The sequence below is a fragment of the Ursus maritimus genome, unplaced genomic scaffold, assembly GCF_017311325.1.
Source record: "Ursus maritimus isolate PB19 unplaced genomic scaffold, ASM1731132v1 scaffold_24, whole genome shotgun sequence".
Classification (NCBI taxonomy): domain Eukaryota; kingdom Metazoa; phylum Chordata; class Mammalia; order Carnivora; family Ursidae; genus Ursus; species Ursus maritimus.
Window position 1 is genome coordinate 32,381,931 of NW_024424897.1, and position 26,408 is coordinate 32,408,338.

Below are 26,408 nucleotides of genomic sequence, written 5' to 3' on the forward strand. Positions count from 1 at the left end.
TTGTATTTCCAAATGGTAAGGTTGCTAGAAGCTCACTAGATAAATATATAGAACATTATTTATTGGAGGCAGTAGTTTCCTTTTTATGGAATTACTAACAAGATGCCAAACACATTTCTAAATCATATTACTACACAGGGCTCCTGAAATGAAATAGTTAAAAACATAGTAAGATTGTAATTAGTATAAATTTCAATATTCATCTCTGCTAAATGAATAAACCTTTTTTTTTTTTTGAATAAACCTTTTTTTGAGAGAGAGAGAGAGAGAGAATGTGTGCACGTGCATGAGTAGTGGGGGAGGGGCACAAGGAGAGCGAGAGAATCCTAAGCAGGATCCATGCTGGGCGGGGCTTGATCTCACAACCCTGAGACCATGACCTGTGCTGAAATCAAGAGTCAGACACTTAACCTACTGAGCCACCCAGGCATCTCAAATAAATAAACTCTAAAATAAAGTTCTGATGACATTATTCCCCCATGATAAAAACAACGCTATCAAATGTTTCTTATTACCTTAAAATCACTGTATCATTTTGTCGATTCAAGTATCCCTCATTTGCAAGTAAATCTAAACGGAAAAATCTATTATAACCCCAGCATTCTCCAACTTCAAAGTCAGATGCAAATTCTCGAATGATATTTTTGGTAGGATCATTGCAGGACTGATGAACCATCTCTACACGATACTCATATCTAAAATTGAAAAACAAACTATTAATATAGAGTTAATAAATAAGAAGAGAAGACAGACATATCAAAACACTGAGTAGGTCATTAAGTTATTACCTGAGAAGAAATTTACTGATATATACAGTCACTTTTCTTTCAGAAATGACTGTATCATTTATAAAGACACCAGTTTTGTGAATGGGCTACCGTAACATGATTGGCACTAGGTCCTTTTTTCCTCTTAAAAATGTTTACTAATATAGCAGGTTTAAAGTAGCACCTCAAAAAATAAATTTTGTATAAAACAGTACTTTCAAAGTTACTTTTGTTTTTAGCAAAGCTATATATTTTTCCACATATTCATTACCTGTATTTCCTCACATATAAATATTCTGCCATCCCCACTGAGGTTCACCCCCATGCAATTATAAAGTAAATAACAATTTTTTTTAAATACTATATTATTCCAAGTTTGAATAAATTGTGTTCAGAAATTCAAGCCTACAAAATTTTCTAACTGAAAATAAGTAGACATTGAGAATTCCAATATACTCAGATTTCCATAACTTATATTACATAAAACTCCAAAGTCTTCAAACTCATTTTTACTAAGAAAGCCCTATTATTTAAAGAAGACAGAAAAATGAAAAAATAAAGATAACCAGAAGGAACACCCAACAGTAGCCATAAAGCTTACCTTTTTGGTGAAGACACATTTTTAAAAGAAAAACACAATAGCTTACAACCTGCTATTTCTGCTGGCAAAAGTAAGGAAAAAAATTTCAGCTCTTTACCTACAGATACCAGATGTGAGAATCTCTTTAAGTACTGTCGAATGGTTTTTATATTAGTATCACTCACAATACATCATCAAGATTGATGGCACAAAGAACTAAGCAATACATAAGTTGTGATATTTTGTCCACTTCGATTTTAAGGTACTCATGAAGCTAGCTCTGTAGTATAAAAGGTACCACTAAACATCCAGAAATAAACCCAAATATCCATGGTCAATTGTTTTTGACAAGGGTGCCAAGATCATTCAATGGGGAAGAAAAAGTCTCTTCAACAAAAATGGTGCTGAGAAAACTGGATAGCCACGTGCAAAAGAATGAAGCTGGACCCTTACCTAATTCCATATACAAAAATTAACTCAAAATGGATCAATGACCTAAATATAAGGGCTTAAAACTATAAAACTCTTAGAAGAAAACACAGGGGTAAATCTTCACAAATTGACTGAATCTGGCAATGCATTCGTAGACTTGATTCTAAAAGTATGAGCAACAAAAGGAAAAAACAGGCAACTTGAACTTCATAAAAAATTGTACACCAAAGGACACATCAAGAAAGTGAAAGGACAAACCTGCAAAATGGGACAAACTACTGTCAAATACTATAAATCATCTGATAAGAGTTCAAGCATTCAAAATATATATAGAATTCCTATAATTCAACAACAAAAAGGCAGGCAACCCCATTTAGAAATGGGCAATGGACTTGAATAGACATTTCTCCAAAGATATAGAATGGTCAATAAGCACATGAAAGGATGCTCAACTTCACTGATCATTAAGGAAATGCAAATCAAAACCCCAATGAGATACCACTTCATACTCACTGGGATGTCTCTAAAATATAATTAAAAATGTAAAATTATTAAGTGCTGGTAAGGATGTGAAGAAATATGAACTCTCATATGTTGCTGGTAGGAATATATTAATGCAAGTTAAATTAGCTACAAAGCATCTCAACCCCAAACTTAGATAAAACTAATACCTTAAATTTGAATATTTCAACTTAAAGTCTTTGCTTCTATCAAACCGAAGGTCCAAATAAATATGACAACTGTTAACTTAAAAATTTTAGTATTATTACATTTACTCTCCCAGAGAAAGTTCAACTCTTTATTTAAGCAACTCAGAGAAATGCCCTCTCTAAAACAAGGCACTCAGCAGACTATTAAGAGTCAATTCCAGGAACGCCTGGGTGGCTCAGCCGGTTAAGCATCTGCCTTCGGCTCAGGTCATGATCCCAGGGTCCTGGGATAGAGTCCTGCATCGGGCTCCTTGCTCAGTGGGGAGCCTGCTTCTCTCTTTGCCTGCTGCTCCCCCTGCTTGTGCTCTCTCTCTCTCACAAATAAAATCTTAAAAAAAATAAAGTAAAATAAAAGTCAATTCCAGAATGTCACTCATATGCAAATTTTCTCTGAAAGCCTATACATGTATATGCTAACACACACCTCTAGAGATACTTAAGCATAATGAAATTATGAGAGTACCTCTACAGCTCCCAAGTGATATTAAAATCTACTACAAAAATCATCTACAATGATTTAAGTTTTTATTCCGTATTTTGGCAGTTAAACTACTTTACTGTTCAACTCTGAATTCCATAATTGAGTGACATTTTAATATTAATAAAAAAGTATTCAAACTCCTCTCTAGGCTTACTGAAGTGTTAAGAGAATTCAGAGATAAGAGGATGTCATTTTATCAGAATAGAAAGGTCTCACTGAGGTATTTAGATAATATCTAACAAATATACAAATCCTAATCTTTTTTCAACCTTAGTATCCTGGCTAATATTTCATTTTCAGTGATAACGTTATAGTGTTTGTAAGACAATGTGAACTTTAAGTTCCTGAAGCGTATGTGGTCAACAAAAGCACAGAAATGAAATCAGTACCAAAGGCAACAGAAATATCACAAAATCTACATTACCAGTAAGAGAAAAAGGAGAAGCTTCCCAAGGCAAGAAACAGAGGTAGATTAGAAACAGCTTAATCAAGAGACAAGGAGAGCATCAACATGGATGGAACTGGAGGGGATTATGTTAAGTGAAATAAGTCAAGCAGAGAAACACAATTATCACAGATTTCACTCATATGTGGAACATAAGGAATAGCATGGAGGACATTAGGGGAAGGAAGGGAAAACCAAAGGGGGTGAAATCAGAGGGGGAGATGAACCATGAGAGATTATGGACTCCAGGAAACAATCTGAGGGTTTCAGAGGGGAGGAGGGTGGAAGGATGGGGTAGCCCGGTGATGGGTATTAAGGAGGGCACGTGTTGTAACGAGCACTGGATATCACAAGCAAATAATGAATCATGGAACACTACATCGAAAACTGTACAAATGATATACTGTATGGTGGCTAACCTAACATAATAAAACAAAAGAGAGAGGGAGAGACAAGGAGAAGCCCAAGATTTAATGGTAGCAACAGGGACATGAACAAAATCCTACAATCACTGAGCTTCTTATAATTCTGCCCATAATCAACCACCTTCCAATCAAAATGGCTGATTTCAGAGAATCAAACAGAGCCCAGTAGTTCAGAACAAACAGCACAGAGACCAAAAAATCTGTTAAACAGATTGCTGTTAACCAATGCTGATCTTGAGTGAATAATTTAACTAAGCCATCACTGTATTACCCTCTATGAAATGGGACAAATAATATAACCTATAGCTTAACAAGATGTTGGTAAAGCAAAGTGAGTTACATAAAGCACAGCGCTTAGTGCAAAGTATATACTTAGCAGTTAGCTGTTAAATTAATGATACAGATGATTCCACTGTTCAGATCATACAGGACATCTGGAGCAGAGCTGTAACTAAAACATACTTAGACTTCGAAGGCCAGAATCCTTCCCATATTACTAACATTATTCATAGTTTGACTCATCAATAGTGGCAAGAATATTCTGCATTAAGGTTAGTCTATGCCAGAGGTTGTTAAAGTGTAGTTTGTATGCCCCTGGGGGTTAGTTCCTATATGATCCTTTTAGGGATCCAAAATGTCAGAACCATTATCATAATATTAAGTTGTTTGTCCCTTTCATGTGGACATTTGCACTAATGGTACAGAAGAACAGTAGTTAAAAATGTACCAGTAGTCATTATATTATTCAGTGCTACACACTTTCAGACAGAGAAAAAAATGACAGTGTCTCTCAGGAATGTCTTTGATGATGTAGTAAAATTGTTAACTGTTATTAAACCTCAACTCTTGGTATCACAAAATGGGAAACACACATAAAGTATTTGTGCTGCAGAGTGATATACAATAGCTATCTTGGGGACAGAACTTCAACTGAGTTGCAAGTTAATTAGTCACATTTTTTTGTGAAACATCAAATGAAAGAACAACACAATTGTAGATATCTGGCAGAAATTTTCTGGACCAAATTAAGGAAAAAAACTGCCAGTACTGGTTGTCAATGACAAAACAAAAGCTTTCAAATAAAATATCATAATTCTGGAATATCTGTATGTGCTACATGAGCTTTAAAAGCTTTCTAATACTTCAAGACTCACCTGATGAAAATGGTAGTATCAATGAATGCAATTCTTTGATATCACATAGTGAAATGTGTCAACTGCATATTTAGTAAACTATTATTTTCCAAATGATCAATACATGAGTAAAAGATCCATTCAAAGTACAAGACAGACCAATGGAGTTTTTATTGTTGTTTGTTTTTTTGAGTAAACAGCTTTAATGAAGTTAACAAAGAAAGCTAAACATATTTGAAGAGTACGATTTAGTATAAAGTATACAATCTGGTAATTTATATGTGTACACACACACGCACACACACACACACACGCACACGCACACATATACATACCCATGAAACCATCACAATCAAGATACTACTGAGAGATACATCCTCTCCCAGCTTCCTCTGCCTTCTGTACTTCCCTCCCTTACCCTCTCCCTCCCCCTAACCCCAGCCCTGTCTTTCCCTCCATCTCCAAACCACCACATATCTGCATTCTGTCACTACAATTCACTTTGCATTTTTCGAGAGTTTTACCTAAGTGGAATCATATACACGCTCTTTTTCTGTCTAGTTTCCTTCATGAATAATTCAAAAGGTATTCATGTTGTTGCACATATCAACAGTTCATTAGTTTTTACTGCTGAGTGGTATTCCATTGTATGGACACACCAAAATTTATTTATCCATTCAGCTGTTGATGGAAATTAGGGTTGATTCTATTTGGCTACTACAAACAAAGATGCTATAATATTTGTGTAAAGTCTTTGTGCAGACATATAGTTCCTTTTCTCTTGGGTAAATGGTTAGGAGTGGCTTAACTGAGTCATGTAGTAAGCATCTGTTTAACTCGTTAACAATCACAAAATAGTTTACAAAAGTGGTTGTATCATTTTACATTCCCAGGAGGAATGTACAAGACTTCAAATTTCTATGTATTCTTGCCAAAACTTGGTATCTTTTTAGTTTTAGCCATTCCAATGGGATATAGTGGTTATCATACTGTTTATACATTTCCATTTTCCTAATAATTAATGCACTAGGGTATATTAGTATCGTATTGATTATAAATTTCTATTTCCCTAATGACCAATGCTATTAATCATCTTAAATAGGCATATTTGCCATCAATATATCTTCCTTAGTTATGTGACAAATGTTTTGTCCACATGCGTAAGGGAGCTTGTTTATTTTTTTTATTGTTGAGTGTTGAGAGTTCCTTACATATTCCAGATAAAAGTCCACGCAATTTGAAGAAGAGAACTTTATGGTTCTCATGAAGTCTAATGTGTTCTTTTATAGATGTGCTTTTGGTTTATAACTAAAATATCATTGCTTAACCCAAAGTCACAGATATTCTCCCAGAAGTTTTATTGTTTTGGAATTTAAATCTAGGATTACAGTCAATTTTCAGTTAGTTTACATATATTGTACGAGCTATGGATACGAATTTATGTGTTCTGCATACAGATATCCAAGCACCAAGACTATACTCCCTCTATAGCATTGCCTTTGCATCTTTATCAAAAATCTGTCTTTACGAATGTAGGTTTATTGCTGGACTTGTAGCATATTCCATTCATGAATTTTTCTAACCTTATGCTAATACTATCCTATACTAAGTTAATACTGTAGCTTTACTATAAGTCTTTTTTATTTGACAGAGAGAGGAGAGACTGTGCACAAGCAGGGGAAGTGACAGGCAGAGGGAGAGGGAGAGGGAGAAGCAGGCTCCCTGCTGAGCAGAGAGCCGGACACGGCTGGTTTCCAGGACCCTGGAATCACGACCTGAGCTGAAGGCAGATGCTTTACCGACTGAGCCACCTCGTATTCTGCTTTGATTGTTTCCTTTCTTCCGCTTACTTTATCTTCTTTTCTCTAGGTTTTTTTTTTTTTTTTTCCCTAAGAGGGCAGGGGAGGGGGAGAGAATCTTAAGCAGACTCCTTACCTAGTGCACGAGGCCGAAGCGGGGCTTGATCTTACAACCCTGAAATCACAACCTGAGCCAAAACCAAGAGTCAGATACTTAACCAACTGAGCCACCCAGGAGCCCCTTTTCTCTAGGTTTTTAAAGTAGATCACTGATTTGAGACCTTTCTACTTTTCATTTATGCAGGGGTTAGGGGAACTTATCCCCACATAATCAAAAATGTGAGTATGATTTCTGACTCGCTGAAAACTTAACTAATAGGTCACTGTTGACCAGAGGCCTTACCAATAACATAAACAGTTGATTAGCACATATTTGGTATGTTACACGTATTATATACTATTTTCTTAAAGTTAGAGAAAAGAAAATGCTAAGAAAATCATTAGGAAAAGAAAATACATTTACAGTAATATATTGTATGTATCAAAAAAATCTGCATATAAATGAATCTGCAGTTCAAACCCCTCACAATTCAAACCCATGTTGTTTAAGGGTCAACAGTAAATTGGCATTTTATTACTATAAATTTCCCTCAACTTACTGCTTTAGCAGCACACTATGAATTTTGATTTAATTTTCATTTGATTCAAACTATTTTCAAAAAATCCCTTTTGATTTCCTCTTTGATCTAGAGTTATTTAGAAATGTTTTACTTCCAAGTATTTCAGATTTTTAAAATACGTTAATATCTAAATTGATTCCACAATGGCAAGAGAAGATACTTTGAACGAATTGAATCCTTTTGAATTTACTGAGGTATGTTTTATACCCCAGAATATGGTCTATCTTGGTAAATAATCTGTGTGCAACTTCTGCTACTGTTTGATCAGTCTATAAATGTCAATCAGGACAGGCTGGTTGACAAAGTTCTTCAAATGTACATCCTTGATGATATCCTGCCCATCTGTTATATCAATTAAGAGAAGAGCTTTTGTCTATTTCTCCTTGTACTTCTCTTGCTTCATGTACTTTGAAGATCTGTTTCTCGGGCATAAACATAAATAAATGTGCAGTATTGTCATATGTCCTCTTCATTAACTGATCTTTTTATCACTATGAAATAAACTTCTTTATTTCTGGTAATATTTCTCTGAAATCTAACATACTTTTGACTAGTACTAGTATGGTATATCTTTATATTTAAAGTGCATTTCTTGTGGGCAACATAAACTTGAGTTTTGCTTTATTAGCCAATCTGACAATCTCTACTTTTTAACTGGGTGTTAGACCATTTACATTAAAACATTTTGGTATTCATCCTATGTTTATAATTCCATTTTATCCCCTTTGTTGCTTTATTAGTTATATGCCTTTGTCATTTTAGTAGCAGCTTTATAGTTTATGGTTGTTGTGGTAGGCTGAATATTACCCCCTACCCCAAGATATTCACATCCCAATTCCTGGGGAAAAAATGGGAGCATACACCTGTGATTAAGCTAAGGATCTTCAGATAAGGGAACTATCTGAGATAATCCATGTAGACCCTAAATGTAATCATGAGTGTAATTTTAAGAGGAAAGCAGAAAAAGTTCTGACAAAGAAAAAAAAAAAAGACAAGGCAGTGTGATCCAAGGCAGAAATAGGAATGATGTGGTCATAAGCCAAGGAATGCTGATGGTCCCAGAAACTAAAAGTCAAGGAATGGATTTTCCCCTAGAGCCTCTGGACCTAGTACAACCCTACTAAAAACCTGATGTGGGGCTAAAAATCGTTTTTGGATTTCCAGCCTCTAGAATACGAGGGAAGACAATTTCTAATATTTTAAGTTGCCATGTTTGCGCTAATTTATTATACAGTAGTATGTATGTTTAAATCGTCAGAGTCTAGCTTTGTTACTCTATCACTTCACATACGGTGTCAGAATCTTCTATTTCCATGCTCTACCCTTTCAGCCTTTACGCCATTTATTGCCGTGTACTTCAATATGTATTATAAATTCCAAAATAAATGTTATCGTTGTTTAAACAGCCAATTATCATTTAAAGTTATTTTCATAATGGACGATTTTTTTAATTAACCCATGCAATTTCCATTTTTGGTACTCTTTATTCCTTTGTTTAGATTCAGAAGTAAAACTGGTATTATTTTTCCTTTTATCTGAAGCATGTACTTTAATATTTCACATATTCCAGGTATGAAAATACCTTTATTTTACGTTATTTTTTAAAAGGTATTTTTGCTGAATACAGAATTCTAGGCTGATATTTCTTTCTTTATTCCTTTCAAGATGTTGCTCTGCTATCATTTTACTTGTATTGTTTCCAGTGAGAAATCGGATTTTGTCCTTATCTTTATACCTCTATAAATAATTTTTTTCACTGCCAGTTTAAGACTTCCTGTTTATCTTTGGTTTTGAGCAGTTTGATTATGACGTGCTTTGGTGTTTTCATCATGTTTGATGTGCTTGTAGTTGACTGAGCTTCCTGGATCTGTGTGTTTCATCTCTTCATCAAGTTTGGGAAACTTTCACCATTCTTTTTCTTCCCATCTCCCTGTTTGAGGACTCTAGTTATCTACACATTACGCTGCTTTAAGATGTCCTACTGTTTTAAAATGAATTTTTTTGTTTCATTTTGGACAGTTTCTACTGCTATGCCTTCAAGTTCATTAATCTTTTCTTTCACAATATCTAATATGGTCCATGTCACCCAGTGTACTTTTTATCTCAAATATTTTCAAGAAGTTCTATTTGAGTCTTTTACATCTTTCCTATCTCTACTCAACTTTTGAAAAAATGGAAAAGTTATAATTGTCTTAAATGTCTTTCTCTAAGAATATAGTTGTCTTTTTTAAGCCATACAGAGATTTCAAAAAATGGAAAACAAGTTTTCTCATCAATTATTTTGCTTTAGAAAGTTATTCAATAAAATTTTATGTAATATGCAATAGGTTTATTTTTAAGAATAAAAAATTAATTTGTTTTAATTTCTAATTCAGAAAGCATCAGCAGAAATAACCCACATAAAGAAAAATAGTTCTTGCTCAATTTAGACGGATTCTTCTCCCCATTAGTGATTATGTTTTCCTGCCTCTTACCATGTCAACTAATCCTTGACTGAACACCAGATATTGTAAATCTGACTTTGATGGGTAGTGGATATTTTGTGACCTTATAAATATTCTTGAGCTTTGCTCTGGGATGCAGTTTAGTTACTGGAAACAATCTGATTCTTTCAAGTCTTGCTTTTATCTGTCAGGTGGATTAGGAGCACTGTTCAGTTTAGGACTATTTGTTCTCCACTACTGAAGAAAAATTTCCTGAATACTTTACTTAGTGCCTCATGAATTATAAGCTTCTCCATTATAGTGGTGAGAACAGACAGTTACTACACCTTATGAGCACCAGGCACCACTCCCTCTAATCTTTCAGATGGTTTTTTTCCCCCAACCTCAGGTAATTTCCTCACACATGTGCCCTGATCAGTACTCTGCCAAATACTTAAGGGAGCCCTCTACAGATCTCTGGGGTTCTCTGTGCAGCTCTTCCCTTTCTGGAATTCCGTCCAATACATTCTAGCTGCACTGGTATTCCTGGACACTCAGCCCTGTCTCCTCAAACTCAGAAGTCTATCAGACTCTACCTCAGTTCTCCCTCCCCATATTACAGCCTGAAAAATCTCTCAAGACTGTAAGCTGAGGCAGTCATACAGTTTATTTGTCTATTTCTTATCTCTAAGGGATTGCTTCCATTTGTTGCCTCATGTCCAATGTCTAGAAAATGTTGTTTTTCTTCTTTTTCTTTTTGGTTGTTGAAGAAAGGGTTATCCCCCTGTTACTCCATTATAGCCAGAAACAGATAATCTCATGCCGAACCAACAAATTTTAGTGCAAGAGAATAAAATAAAATTCACTGACATGGCTCTAGATTTCACATTACAAATTATATTTAACGAATACAACTTGTTCAACTTTGGCGTAATATCAAAAATAATTCACTATTATCTAAAATTGTTTTTCTAGATGTTCCTCCTTAACAAAAAGTAGATTATAGTGGTTGCCAAGAACTGGGGAGAAGGGGAATGGGAAGTGACTGCTAATAGGTTTCTTCACGGAGTGACGAAAATGTTCTGAAATTAAGTATCAGTGTTAGTTGTAGCACTCACTGAATATACTAAAATCTACTGAATTGTACACTTATTTATAAAGTCAATTTTATGGTACATGAATTGTACCTCATCAAAAAAATCAGTTTTCCTAACTACCCATGATAATCAAAATCGGTGAGGCCAGATTTTAAACATATACTTCAACCAAAACAAGTTATTGCAACAAAATGAATACAGAAGCCAACATTAGTTAGGATCCAGCTCTCTTTCTTAAAGCCATACATTAAGAGAGTTCCTAAAAATGCAAAACAATACAAGTTTTCTTACCAAATATTATTTTGCGTTAGAAAAATAGGTCTCTTTCCCAAAAATGTTATTTATGTTAGTATACAATAGGTTTATTATTATTTTTAAGTGAACTTACAAAATTTTTTAAAGTTTAAAAAAATTTTTTTAAGATGTCTCAGTTTTAATTTCTAACTCTGAAAATATCAACAGATATAACCCATATTAAAAAAAAAAAACCTCTTTGGGGTTTGCAATAAAATTTAAGAGTGTAACATCCTGAGGCCATATAGTTTGACAACTGCCAGTCTGTGCCACCACAGTATGCCAGGGGTTCCATACTAGCACACATCTTAACAGACATAACAATATAATAATTAACAATAGTTAATAAAAAATCCTAAGAGGAATGTATGTAAAGGCATACTAAAATTTGTTATTTAATTGCATGTCTTACTTGGAAGTTTCAGGTAAACCAGCTGACAGTTCCAGAAACACAGATAAGTAGTAACCACGAACAACTCCATTTCCATCCTTAAAAAAAGGAGAAAGAGTCAACTTACTTCAATAACTAAAAAAAAGAGATGTTACACAAATACAAACTCTAGATCAATGTAAACATAAAAAATTAAGCCACAACGAAACAAACACAGATTAATATCTCATATTTGGACTGGGAAATACTTCTAAGCTTAAAAGCAGTAGCAGAGATTTAAAAAAACCAACAGATTTGAGTCTATAACAATTTAAATCATATGTACATTAAAAAAAAACATGAAAATATTAAGGCATTCAAACTAAGGATGTTGTCAACAAATATGATAAGAGTTAAGAGTTCTAACGTATACAAACTCTTAAATATCAGCCTGCAAGAAAAATAGAATACCCAACGAAAAATACAAAAAAAAAAAAAAAAAAAAAAAAAAAAAAAAAAAAACCCACAAAATCAAAAACAAAAAACTCTACTAGGTATGAGACCAAAAAAATATTTAAGACCCAAAATGAGTAAAACAGAAAAAGGTAACACTTGATGTTTAAAGTAATTAAATATAATTTCTCTATAATGTCTACATGTTAGGATTCCATATAAACGTCTGTCTGAAGATTAAGAAATTGTGTAAATTTCTGTTACAGAGATCTTTAGAAAGATACTAACTCCCCTCTTTATTTCTTCAGTACTTTACTCATATGCCTACCTTTTAAAATGATTATCATCATTGTAACTACATATATAAACATCTGTTTCCCCAACCAAACTGTGAGGACTGAGGGAATGATTCTTATTATTCATCTCCAGCGTCTATTGGGATATGACCACAGAGGAGTACAAGTACTTATTAACCCCTTCATTTCTAGGTTACTTTGCTCCAAAAAGTCCTAAGGAAGCTTTCAGGGTTAGACAAGGTAATTGTTCAATAAACACTAAATAATAAACAAATCATCAGTTAAGTGAAAAAAGTCAGACACAAAAAATTATATATTGTATGACCCCATTATATGAAATTCTGGAAAAGCAAAACTATAGTAACAAAAACAGATCAGTGGTTGCAGAGGGGCCAGGAAGGGAGAAAAGAAAGAATTAGTTTAAAAGATGAATTAGGTAACATTTGGGGGTAATAAAAATCATGACTGTGGTAACCATCATATGACTATATATATTTGTCAAAACTTGCCAAAGTTGGTAAGTTTTATTGAATATAAATTATATCACAAATTATACTCATTTTAAAAATCAATTTAAGAAAGTTATTATAATTTGGGGCACCTGGGTAGCTCAGTCGGTTCAGCATCTGACTCTTGATCTCAGCTCAGGTCTTGATCTCAGGGTTGTGAGTTCAAGACCGGCACTGGGCTCCACACCCAGTGTGGAGCCTACTTAAAAAACAAAAAAATAAAATAATAATAAAGATTAAAAAATAATATAAAAATCAAGAATCCTTGTTCAAATGGCTGGATTCTTTTCTTCTTCTAAATTACGCTACTAGAACAATTTCCCTGGAATAAATTAACAATTAATAAAAAGGAATAAACATTTTTTACTTCTGATCTTATCAGCTAATAATAGAAATTTCTTTTTTATTTTATTTTTATCATAATTTTAAGGAAAAACTTTTACTATCTTACGTACATGCCAGCTACACCTCTAACAAAATACTAGCTTTAAGATTTTTTGAAAGGCAGAGAATTATATATACATATATATATGTATATGTATATTTTTAGATTTTTTAAATTTGTCAGAAAGAGAGAGAACGCACATACACACAAGCAGGGGGAGCAGCAGGCTCCCTGCTGAGCAAGGAGCCCAATGTGGGCCTCGATCTCAGGACCCTGGGATCATGACCTGAGCCGAAGGCAGACGCTTAACAGACTGAGCCACCCAGGCATCCCAAAAGGCAGAGGATTCTAGAAAGACTGCAGCAATGGCAACGTAATTTATGCAAATCTCTAAATTTAAACAGAAAACAAACAAAAATAATTGGACAGAAAACCCAAAAGCTCACAAAGAACACTTACAACAAAACTAGATGACAGATTATCTCCACAATTCCCAAAATACAAGCAGATAAAGATACGTCAATTACAACCATTAAGACCTGTAGGATATAAACATCTGCATGGGACAAAAGAGAGGGAAGCTACGGCGCATCTAATAAACCAGATAACAGGGAAACCACAAAATGGCAAAGAGCCACTGAAAAGCCTCAGAAAGCAAAAACGATAACTGAAAATGGAATGAGCTGCTCAATGGATTACCAATGGAGTAGAAGGGCGCCTTACATTAAAAACTCTGAGAATTAAATGCAGTCAGGTCACTCTAAACTCTTGTAAACGAATACACAGGCCTTTCAAGACAGGTCACAAGATTACAAAGAAAGTGCTAGAAGTGAAATAAAAAGTAAACAGCAGAGAAATAATAAAAACAAAGGAAGGAAAAGGGCAGAGCCAGTACATCTCTCAGAAAGCAAAGCATATTTATTTTTGATTGCTTTATCACACTGGATATCCTCATGCAAATGAAATTGGGTCCCTACTTCATGTACAAAAATTAAATCAAAATGGATCAAAGACCTAAATGTTAGTCCTACAACTATAAAACTTTTAAAGGAAAACACAGACAAAAAGCTTCATGACATTAAATTTGGTAAGGATTTCCTGGCTATGAAACCAAAAGCAAAGACAGACAAATTGAACTACATCAAAGTTTAAAACTTCTGTGCATCAAAGGTCAAAAGAATTAAAAAGGAACCTACAGAATGGGAGAAAATATATGTAAAACATATATCTAACAAGGGGTCAATATCCAGAATGTATAAAGAAATTCCACAACTCAACAACACCTAAATTTTCAAATGGGCAAAGGACCTGAGTACACATTTCTCTAAACAGGATATAAAAATGGTCAACAAGCATATGAAAAGATGCTCAATATTAGTAATCAACAGGGAAGCACAAATCAAAACCAAACTACTACCCCATGCCCATCAGAATGGCTACTATCAAAGAAACAGAAAACAAGTATTGACAAAGGGAGAAACTGGAACCCTTGTGCACGGTTGAGAGTGTTCATCAACAAATTAAAAACAGAATTATCATTTGATCTAATTTCACTTCTGGGTATACAGCCAAAAGAACTGAAAGCAGGATCCTGAAAAGCTATTTGCACACCCCTGTCCACTGCAGCATTATTCACTATAGCCAAGAGGCAGAAGCAACCCAAAGTGTTAATCAACAGATGAATGGATAGGGACACCTGGGTGGCTCAGTTGGTTAAGCATCTGCCTTCGGCTCAGGTCATGATCCCAGGGTCCTTGGATCGAGTCCCACATTGGGCTCTTTGCTTAGCAGGGAGCCTGCTTCTCCCACTGCCTGCCGCTCTCCCTGCTTGTGCTCTCTCTCTGACAAATAAATAAATAAAATCTTAAAAAAACAAAACAGATGAAGGGATAAATGAAGTGTAGTATATACACCGGAATGTTATTCAGCTTTAAAAAGAGAATTCTCACACGTTATAAAGTAGATGAACTTTGAGGGCATTATGCAAGTAGCCAACCACAGAAAGACAAAAATACTATGATTCCACATATATGGGATCTCTAGAGCAGTCAAATTCACTGAAACAAAAAGCAGAGTAGTGGTTACCAAAGATTGAATGGAGGGAGAAATGGAAAATTATCGTTTAATGAGCACAGAGCTTCAGTTTTGAAAGATGAAGAAGTTCTGGAGATTGGCTGCACCACAATGTGAATATACTTAACACTACTACATGTACACCTAGAAATGATTAAGATGGTAAATTTTATGTTAAGCATTATCTGCCAAAATAAAAAAACAGACTAAGGAGAATAATATCCTTACATGAATGAAAACATTCCAGAAAAATACACTCAAAGAAAGATCAAAATTGTAACCCATTTCAAAACAATTTAAAAGACACTAAGAAAATTGTATGACGGCCCATAGGAAGGAAAAAAAAACATGAAAGTATAACACACACCAGAATTAGAAAAACTCAGAAATGAGGTGACAGAAGAATTAGAAATACAAGGTTATTTAAGAAATAAAGACTCAACTAAAAGAAACAGGAGAGCAAATAAGCAGAATAGTTCTTATCTTAAAAAAAATAAGTGAACAAAGGAAAATTTTTCAAATGAAAAAGAAATGAAGAGCTAGGAAGATTAGAGAGAAAGCAATAAATACTGAAGACAGGAAAAGCTTCAAAATACAGATAACACAAGTCCCAAGAAAGAAAACCAAAGAAAGGAACATAATAAATACTTAAAATTATAATTAAGGAAACATTTTCTTGAAGGGGCGGGGAGAAAAAAAAAGACCTAAATCTACATACTGAAAGAGCCTAGCATGTAATAATGACCCAAAACAACTAAAACATATAATAGTAAATTACTAGACTTAAAAAAAAAAGATTATGTGGGCACAAGGATTAGTTTATAATCAAACTGTACCTACAGAAAATTGCATTAAATACTTGAGATGGCCAATGACAGAAAACATAAGCTAAGGATTTTATATCCACGAATACTGGCTCTACAGTATATAAAACACACTGTTTTCAAAATATAAAAACTCAGAGAACAAGATTTGGACATCGAAACTCCTACCTAATGTGGCAGAAGTGCGGGAACAAGGGAGTATAAACACAATAAAATTTTAAGCAGTTCTCTGTAATCAAATTGATGGTAGAATTAAGAGTTCCTATCCTGAGATATTTGTGTATCTATAAGGTAAAATAAAGCAAATGATTGACTGATTGTGAGATATTCTAATTTTATAATTTCCAAAGGATTCAAGAAGTAGGATTCCTAGAATGGAAGGAGACACAGGTGTAATATAAGAGATTTAAGTAAAAAACACTCTATAGTCCTGAATTTGAATTGTAAATGTGAGCATTGACTCGAGCTATTTTATCTTTAAAAAATACATAAATATCCAGAAAAAAAACAATATTCAATTATATAGCAATTTTGAAGTGTTTGAATATTTTTTTCTCTGCTGAGATCCCTGGAGCTTATCCAATTCAATTTTATCCATACTCCCATCTGGTTTTTCTCCAACTATTCTCTTTGGCCTAAAAACAAATAACCAAAAAAACCCTATAATGTACATGACTAATAATGAACTTTAATATAAACTAGGACTTGGGTAATAATACGTCAATATAAGCTCATCAACTGTAACAAATATTACCACTCTGATAGAAGATATCTTGATAATGAGGGAGGATGTGGGGCCAGGGGGCATATGGAACTCTGTAGTTACCATTCAATTTTGATGTTTAACTTAAAACTGCTCTAAAAAATAAAGTCTATTAAATAAATTTCAAATAAATAAATAAATAAATAAATAAATAAATGCAGATGTCCCCCTTTACAAATACCCCTACACATTTATCTATGTATTTCCTACCTCTGTTCACTAAGGAGGCCTAGAAACTATGACCAACTTGGTAGAAACAAGCATTCCCAGCAGTCTGGTCTTGAAATACCATTTCCCCACTAAAAGGAATCAGGGCTCTTTGAATAAAATGGCCAATTCTATATATGGAGTAGGAAACGCACAAGATGAGCCTAGACTATCCTGCCATGGAAGAGAACAAGAACGCTAACTACTATAGTCACTACTAGGGACTTTTAGGGTCAGAGCAAAGTGACAAGCCAACTTGAGGAAATTATATATGTATAAATCTGAGTTCATAATGACATTTAAAAAAACTTAATTGATCACTTCCAGAAAATAAGGAAAACTGGTAAATAACAGGAACAAATCCTATATCTTCTTTATAAACTACAATAGTGGGTAGCCAAGTAATGGATAATGGGAAGCAAATGAAAAACAATAAAATGAGAATATCACTATTTTATAACTCCCAGTGAATTAACAGATGTAGGCAATAAGCACCCATAGCAGCCAATATCACCAAAAGAGAATCAACTAGACATGATGTGATAAAAGAACATGATATTGCTTATGCCCTTGCAACCACAACCAACTATATATCCCATTATGCCACTGCATCCAGCTGCCAATTTACAGAAAACACCTAGGTCAAAGAAACATACTGAAATGCACAGTGAGTATGTAATCAGCATAGCTGTATTTTTGATGGCTGTCTATATTTTATTTTTATTTAAAAAATGATATTTAGGGGTGCCTAGGTGGCTCAGTTGGTTAAGCAACTGCCTTCAGCTCAGGTCATGATCTCAAAGTCCTGGGATCGAGCCACACGTTCGGTTCCCTGCTTAGCAGGGAGTCTGCTTCTCCTCTGTCCTGCTCCCAGCCCCGTGTTCCTTCTCTCTCTCTCAAATAAAATAAAACCTTTAAAAAAATAAAAAATAAAAAATGGCTTTTAAAACAAGAATTTTAAACATTTCTTCTAAAGATAAATATCTTCCTAGAAGCAAGAAATAAAATTCAGTAAGGTCTAGGTTCATACTGTTCACATTTAACTCATTTTTTGGGTACACTTAGTAATAAACCCTATGAAAAAATATAATGCTGTCATTAATTCTTTACTTCACTAAAAAAGTGAAACACGAAGCATCTCTCTACCTGTTATACGGGATGCTAATTTATGAATTGCTTAATAAAACCACTGAAATTTTCAAATTAAAAGAAAAAAGTGGGGGCAGCTGGGTGACTCAGTCAGTTAAGCATCCAACTCTTGATTTTGGCTCAAGTCATGATCTCAGGGTGATGGGACCGAGCCCCACAAAGGGCCCTGCACTGGGTATGGAGCCTGCTTCAGATTCTTTCTTTCCCTCTGCCCCTCCACCCTGTTTGCTCTCTGGCTCGCGCTCTCTCTCTCTCAAAAACAAAAACAAAAGCAAAAAAAACTAAATGAAACAAAAAACAAAACAACAACAAAAAACCCAGTATGCTACAGAACCCTGAAAGAAAGACCTTAGTTTCAAAATTTATTAGAACCATGAAAAACTTACTGGGTAAACTTTTAACCTCCAACAAAGTCCTGACACTTGAAGAGGCGGACTGTAAACAGGGTCTGCTCTCTGACGCAAAGTGCTGAAGTAAAAGAAAACCAACCAAATCCCAAGATCAAAACTGTTGTGAAATTGTGAAATAGCAATAGGCAAAACCAAACTCTAACCACTCTGTTACTTATTTGCAGTCATAATAAGTAAATAAAGGTGACTGAACAAATTAATATTCTGCTGTTATAAATTTATATATACTTACATTCTGAAACAAAAGAAAATTTAATGATACCAAAAAATTCAGCAGTATCTTTTCAGTTTCAGGTTTAAAAAATCCCTCAAAACTGTGACATTCAAGGGGGCACCTGGGTGGCTCAGTCGGTTAAGTGTCTGACTTTGGCTCAGGTCATGATCTCAGGGTCCTGAGACTGAGCCCCACTTTGGGCTCCACACTCAGCTGGGAGTCTGCTTGTCCCTTTGCCCCCCTCTCCTGCTTTGTGCACGCACATGCATACATGTGCTCTCTAATAAAATCTTTTTAAAAAAAAACAAAACACAAAACTGTGACATCCAAGGGAAAAGGAAAATACAAAAATAAAACTAAGTGTCCTGAATTTAATTGCCACCTCAACAAGCCGTCTTTCACCATTAAAGAAAAAAATAATGTGTTTCTTCCTCACATCTCTGTAATACAATTATCTTTTAATATGGAAAAACTTAAGAAATGTGCTAAATCTTAATATATGTGGGGATATTCTCAGAAAGCTTATATTTTAGCCACAGAATTATCCCATAAGAAAAGACAAATGGGAAGGGAGATAAATTCTCACAGTTTGGCCTTATATTGATGGTTATCACCTCTGGGAATTTCTCTCCCCATGGAAACGCCTTTTATATCTTGGTTCTCCATTTCCAAACTATCTTTGAAGACAAGTCCCTTAAGACCTCTGTGTTTTAAGATCCTTGCTTCTAATCTTAGAGAAAAAGCAGTGAAAGCTAACAAAATAACATGCAAGTCACAAAGCCTACAAATTTCTTACAATTATATCCTCTCATCCATAATTTCTCACTTTCAGCTAAGATAAATGGACTTCTTCCCACCCCTCTTATTTCTGAGGATGGGTGGCAGGGGTCAATGACCTTAATAATCCCCATTGCCACACCTTAGCAAAGGCTAAGTGGACCCTTTTCTTAAAAAAAAAAAAAAAAAAAAAAAGGAAAAAAAAAATGGTTCCTTTTCCCAGGCTAAAGAAGCAACCTGTCCTGAAGATATAAAACAATCCGGACAAACGACGTATATGTTTCTAATATAAAATTTGTTTCTTCTAAGATTACACACTGAGTGACACAGTTCATTAGGTCTATATCCTACCCGGGAAGGACACCTTCCTGGCTCTTCCTTAGGTATACATACAGAAAACCTGTTGTCAAAAAACTCTTACCTGAAATTCTCTAGAACAAAAGTTGCTGAATCATAAGATGGTACTAATTCACTAAAAAGAAGCAAAAGGCAAAACAATTATTTGGCTTATTAAGTTTAAACTTTCATTTAGTTAAAAACCAAAGTTAAGTCCCTCGGTAATATCTTAAAAATGTTGTTAAACTAAGTCCCTAAGAAATATTTTTTAATCCTTATTAAGCATTAACATTAAATCAAACGAATTCATAAACCATCAAAAGCTGACATCAAAAGTTCACAATTAGAGACCCAACAAATACTTCATAAAATAGTTGAGGTTTTTTTTTAAAGGCAATATATGATTAAGTATTAAAATGAACATGAGATTTTCAAAAGTATTCATGGAAACAGGAAAAGGAAGAAATGGGTGCTTAGGCTGGGAACCTAAAATATGAAACAAATATAAACAGGTTTAAAAAAGTCAAAAGAAACAGCAAAAGACATCATAATAAATCTCCAAACTTCCTTCTCTAGAACAAATTATGAGGAACACTGACATTTTTAAATACTTTAAATTCTTTAACTACTCTAAAACTACTTTGTGAATATTTACTAGCAAATAAATCCATACCATTTTATAGACTAAGAATACATAATCACACGGGGGCAAATAGAGTGGATGAGCACACTAACAGTTTCTTGGCAAGGCAAGATTACTGTAGGCAACTTTAGCTCCATACAGACTTCTCCAAAAAGAACTGAACTATATATAACACAACCACAGGCTGTATCCTTAGATCATGTGAATAGTCTATAGCATTGTCATTCGAACACCTCAAAAATTAGAGTCAGTAAAACATTTATGATAAAAACGCTATCACAGATAGTATTATAATATACAGTATTAGATATTTAGTAAGTAAAATCATACATTTAACAAAAAGATATACTGCAAGCCATTTCACTACATCCTCAGATATATCGTCTAAAGTTCAATTCATGAAAATTTGTTATTACCCAAATAAGATACAAGATAACATCCACAGCATTTTCACATTGTGATGGTCCCTAAAGAAAGTAGCGATTTAACAGTGAAAACACAGCATAGATTTAAAAATATATTATTTTGGGAGGGGTGCCTGGGTGGCTCAGTCAGTTCAGAGTCTGGCTGTTGATTTCAGCTCAAGTCATGATCCCAGGGTCATGAGATTGAGCCCTGCGTCGGGCTCTGCACTGGATGTGCAGTCTGCTTGAAATCCTCTCTCCCTTTGCCCCTCCCCCTCGTCCTGCGAGTACACTCTAAAATAAAAAATCTTTAAAAAAAATAAAAACACTATTTTTTTTTATTTTACAGTAAGTATGTACAGATAAATAGCTTGTATTTTTTTCACCGTAAGTAGATGAAGTTTGCCCTGCAAGAGTTAACTGACAGCTACTATCCTATTAACAAGCACCCCTAACCATATCCCTAGGCAGCTATTAGCTTTTCTTAGAAGATTCATACTTCTCATTCCCAGATGTTTGCCTGGTTAATCTCTACTATTCCTTAGAAGTCACAGACCACTGCAGGTCTGCTCTAACTTCTCTCCATTATATGCTCTTCTCACACTCAATATACATAAACCCCGATAACTAGGACCAATGTAATTAGTACCTAGGAAGCCTACCTGGAACCATAAACCTAATCAGAGCTCCAAGGAAGTCTCCCCAGGATAGTTTTCAAATTTGGTCAAGTCATGATATGCTTCCGGTTATAATTTCATGCAACTTCCAATCATACCAGTGTTGGTCAGTTCTCCCACCAAATTCATAACATCTTTCATAATGTTTTTCCACCATATCCTTAATATCCAGCGTGATACATTTCCTTTGTTTTTGCTCTAAGACCAGACTATCGTTATCATATTTTTATCAGCCATTAAAGGTCAAAAGGGTTCACCAAAACACAAAATAAATAGGAGATGACATTTTTAACTCAGAACAGCGGGGTGGAAAGCTTAGGAGCTAAGGAGCTAAAATAGATTGCCAAAGCTCACTAACCAAGAGAGCTAAAATAGATTGCCAAAGCTCACTGCCCTAGCTCTCACTCGCTGAGAGAAAATGATCACATTCAGAGCACAGAAAACATCTACCAATCCTAGGGTACTGTAATATACTACATATGTATAATTTTTAGGGAAACTTTTTGAAAAATAACATTGTTAACAAATTAGTGCTATGGGCAACATTAAGCAGGAGGCTATATTATACAGTCGACCCTTGAAAAATACAAGTTTGAATTGTATAGGCTCACTGGTAAGTGGATATTTTTCAATACAGTACTATACAGCACATGTATTTTCTCTTATGTTTTTCTCTTCTCTAGCTTACTTTATTGTAAGAATACAGTATATAGTACATACAACATGCAAAATATGTGTTAACTGACTTTATGTTATCAATAAGGCTTCTGGTCAACAGTAGGCTATCATTAGTTAAGTTTTTGGGGAGTCAATTTTATATGTGGATTTTTGAATGCTCAAGGGCCAGCATCCCTAACTCCCACATTGTTCAAAGGCCAACTGCAATTGAGTTAACAAATACTAGATTTTAATATACAATTCTCTACTATTTAATATGAAATGTATATCCTCTTCCATGTCTCCTGTGTAGCACGTACAACAGTACTAAACATACAGATGGTCTTAAATAAGTACCACTGTACTTGCTCAGTAACTTTATTCTTCATTGTAGCTCCACCATGAGTCATCAACTAATGGAACTTAAGGCAATCCAGTTCCATGATCACAAAGCTTAGGAACATTCATCACTGCCTTTGCACAACTAAAATTTGATCTGTAACTTAATGTCAATAAATGCTGGCCTTTCTTATTTGGCTCTCTCTCTACTATGCTGATTCAATGCATCCACAGATGAATACCAGCTTCCTGTATACTGCAACCTATAAACTGAATTTCTACTAAAAACTATAGTTCAGTTACAAGCCAAAATTTCCAGTAAGGCAGCAATAAGCATTACTGGGGAGAGAGAGAGGGTCCTAAGGTGAACTTTATCCATGAAAAGCTCCTTAACTGTCATACTTTTTTGTTTTTCAAATTTTTGGTGGCTTCCTCTTTATTGATATTCCTCCTACCTTCGCCCCTTGCTCCCTGCCTTCCCAATTTCAGTCCCTTACATCTACACCCAAAAAAGAAGGTAAAGAAAAGGAAGGGACTGCTGGGGTTCTGAGCCACTTGGGTAGTTAGGGAACAGAAAGCAAAATAATCCCTGGATGTGAGAGAGATTGACAAGAAGTCTAATGTAGAGGTGCCTGCCTAACGAGCCGCTACAAGCACTATCAGCGTAGGAGTTTATCTATATCTACAGTTCTCAAACTTTAGTGCAGGATTACTCAGGATGCCCAAGATTCATTTTCTGGACACCACCACCACCAGATTGTCAGGGAAAAGGCCTGGGAATTTGCATTCTGGACAAACACACCAGCTGGTTCTGATAAGTGATCCATGCACCATACTCTGAAATGAAAAACATTTACCTTTATATATGGTATTTATGTCAAAACTTACATTTCATTCCACTGGTGATGGAATGGTTCAGAAAAGGTATTCTTTAAAAGTGAAATGACTGACCGTGTCATCAAAGAGGCAGCGTTGGGATACTGGTGAACATCCTTAGTTCACCCAAATCTACTTAAAGATAGCAAATACCAAGTCCTTTTAATAATATTCAGTGCTTGATTAAAATTGGAATATTATACCTGGTTTGTTAATTCAGAGAGAAATGAAGACTTACCGGTCAGTGAGAACTACCTGAGTTCTGGCTGTCAAAAGAATTTTCCCTTTTGTTTATAGGACTGTGGGTGGTCTGGTTATGCCAGTGATTCTAAACCAGGGGAAGTTTTGCTCCCAGGAAGCATTTGGCAATGTCTGGAAATATTTTTGTCACAACTGTAAAGGGAAAGGTGCTACTGGGATACTGCTAAACATCTTACAATAAACAACATAGCTCCCTCAACCCCACAAAGAATTACCCTGACCCACAATGTCAAGGTTGAAGAACCCTGGCTTGCACTATATAGTCTAGAACCATCAATGCCCTGTGGCCATCAGAGGGCATCACATATTAAAGAAAAAAGGCAGTTAAACATATAAACATTTTTAAAACAAAGGCTATTTCCTAAAGGTACCACAGCTCTCAACATACTAGAAAAACTTGGCAATATTCTACAAGCCATCTTTAAAGTCTAAGATGGACAAAAATCTGTCATACCAGTATATTTTTATCTGAGGCAGTGGTTTAACCTCTCATCTCAGAAACCAACTAAGGAGATTTAAAAAGAACAAAATATAAATGTCTAGCTATACCCAATGTTATGGACTGAGTTGTGTTCCTCAAAATTTGTACATTGAAGCCCTAACCCCCAATGTATTTGGAGACAGGGCCTTTAGGGTGGTAATTAAAGTTAACTGAGGTCATAAGGGTGGGAGGGACCCTAACTCAATAAAGCTCATGTCCTTAGAAGAGGAAAAGACACCAAACCCTGATCTCTGTGCTTGAGAGAAAAGGTCTTACAAGGATGCAGGGAGAAGGTAGCTGTCTGCAAGTCAGCAAGAGGCCTCATCAGGAAATCAAATTTCTTAGCAGCTTGATCTTGGACTTCTTGCCTCCAAAACTGAGAGAGAGTAAACTTCTGTAGTAGTAACCACCCAGTCTGTGGTATTTTGTTATGGCAGTCCAAGGTGACTAATCCATCCACAGAGGTTTTATTTCAAACGACCTGAGGTATATGAGGCAGCACTGGTAATTTTCAAAAGAATCCCAACTGAATATATAGCTAATGTGAGGAACCACTGCTCTAACACCACATGCTTGAAAGAATATGCTGTTTAAAAGAATTCTAAGACTGCCCCAAATAAAAACTAAAAAGATGCACAGAATGCAACCAACTGTTTCCTCCCACTACCTTTTAGGATATGAAGGTAACACCATGTCACTTTCAGAATCTTTTGGCATTTCATCTGTTTTCTGAGTTTTGCTTCTGGCAACGTATATGTAAACAATGTGTTAGTCACTGTGTAATGAGATACAAGTAAACTCAAAAGGTAAATAAAAGAGTGAACATACTACATCATGGATAGACCTTGAGAGCATTATGCTAGGTAAAATAAGTCAGAGAAAGAAATACCATATGATCTCACTTATATGTGGAATCTAAAAAAGGGGTCAGAAGGTATAAACTTACAGTTATAAAATAAGTCATGGGGATGCACTGTACAGTATGGTGACCATAGTAAATAACACCATACTTCATATTCCAAAGTTCCTAAGAGAGTAGATCTTAAAAGTTCTCATTACAAAATAAGTTTTATAACTATTTATGGTGAGAGATGTGAACTAGACTTATGTCGTGATCATGGTTGTGTTGTGATCAACTAATATAAAGTTACTGTCAGTTATACTTCAATTTAAAAAAATGAACAGATACTGATGAAACTGAATTGGGATCAATTCACAAACTACAGAAGGTGACGCTCTAGGAAGAAACTAACTCCCAATCCAAGATCCTCTCTTTACAATCAAGTGTAAGTCCACCAGTATTTTTTTAACCAGATTTACATGCATAACTAAAGTTCACCAGACCACATCAGTATAAATAACACCCTAAAAAATCATGGAGTTAAGAAAAATAACATTCTTTTGAAATGAGTATATGTATTTGCACATAAACTTTAGGTGAAAATCAAGTTAAAAAACTATGTCATACCTGGTAAAGTCTGGTGGAACAGGAGTGGTAACAAAGGATGCCATGGGCTTTCGATGGACTTGCTGAAACATCATGAGGATCTCTGAGCTCTTAGAGATCAACTCACTCTTACTACAAGACCGCAGCTGTGTGAGGAAAAAAATGGAATAAACAAAATTTATATTTAATGGCATCTCAAAATCCTCAATAAAGAATAAAAATAGAAATTATTTTGGTTAGGGGCCCCTGGGTGGCTCAGTTGTTTAGGCGGCTGACTCTTTGATTTCAGCTCAGGTCATGATCTGGAGGCCCTGGGATCGAGCCCTGTGTCAGGCTCCGCACTCAGGAGAGAGCCCACTTGAGGATTCTCTTTCTCCCTTTCCCTCTGTCCCTCCCCACTGCTCGCATGTGCTCCTCCTCTCTCTAAAATAAATAAATCTTTAAAAAAAATTATTTTGGTTATATGCTGAAAAAAATGAGATAAAGAAAAATAGAATGACTTTCAAAGCGGTTTTGAAAGTTAAGATTCTACATAAGAATCTATATAAGGTTGTTTCCATTCTCACAATAAAGTCATTGAAGAAGGGTATT

At 34.9% G+C, this 26,408-nt stretch overlaps 1 protein-coding gene across 6 annotated transcripts in view; it reads right to left on the reverse strand.

The window, feature by feature from the left end:
* The window catches only part of TRIM37 (tripartite motif containing 37), a 136,670-nt gene that overhangs the window by 73,244 nt on the left and 37,018 nt on the right, over positions 1-26,408 (reverse strand). For all 6 annotated transcript variants that reach the window (XM_008695488.2, XM_008695492.2, XM_008695491.2 and 3 more), the window contains exons 9-13: positions 25,839-25,963; positions 20,118-20,168; positions 18,682-18,763; positions 11,679-11,755; positions 516-695 (exon numbers count right to left, since the gene is read on the reverse strand). In XM_008695488.2, the coding sequence (XP_008693710.1) occupies positions 516-695; positions 11,679-11,755; positions 18,682-18,763; positions 20,118-20,168; positions 25,839-25,963 (515 nt within the window). The remainder of the gene's footprint in view (positions 1-515; positions 696-11,678; positions 11,756-18,681; positions 18,764-20,117; positions 20,169-25,838; positions 25,964-26,408) is intronic.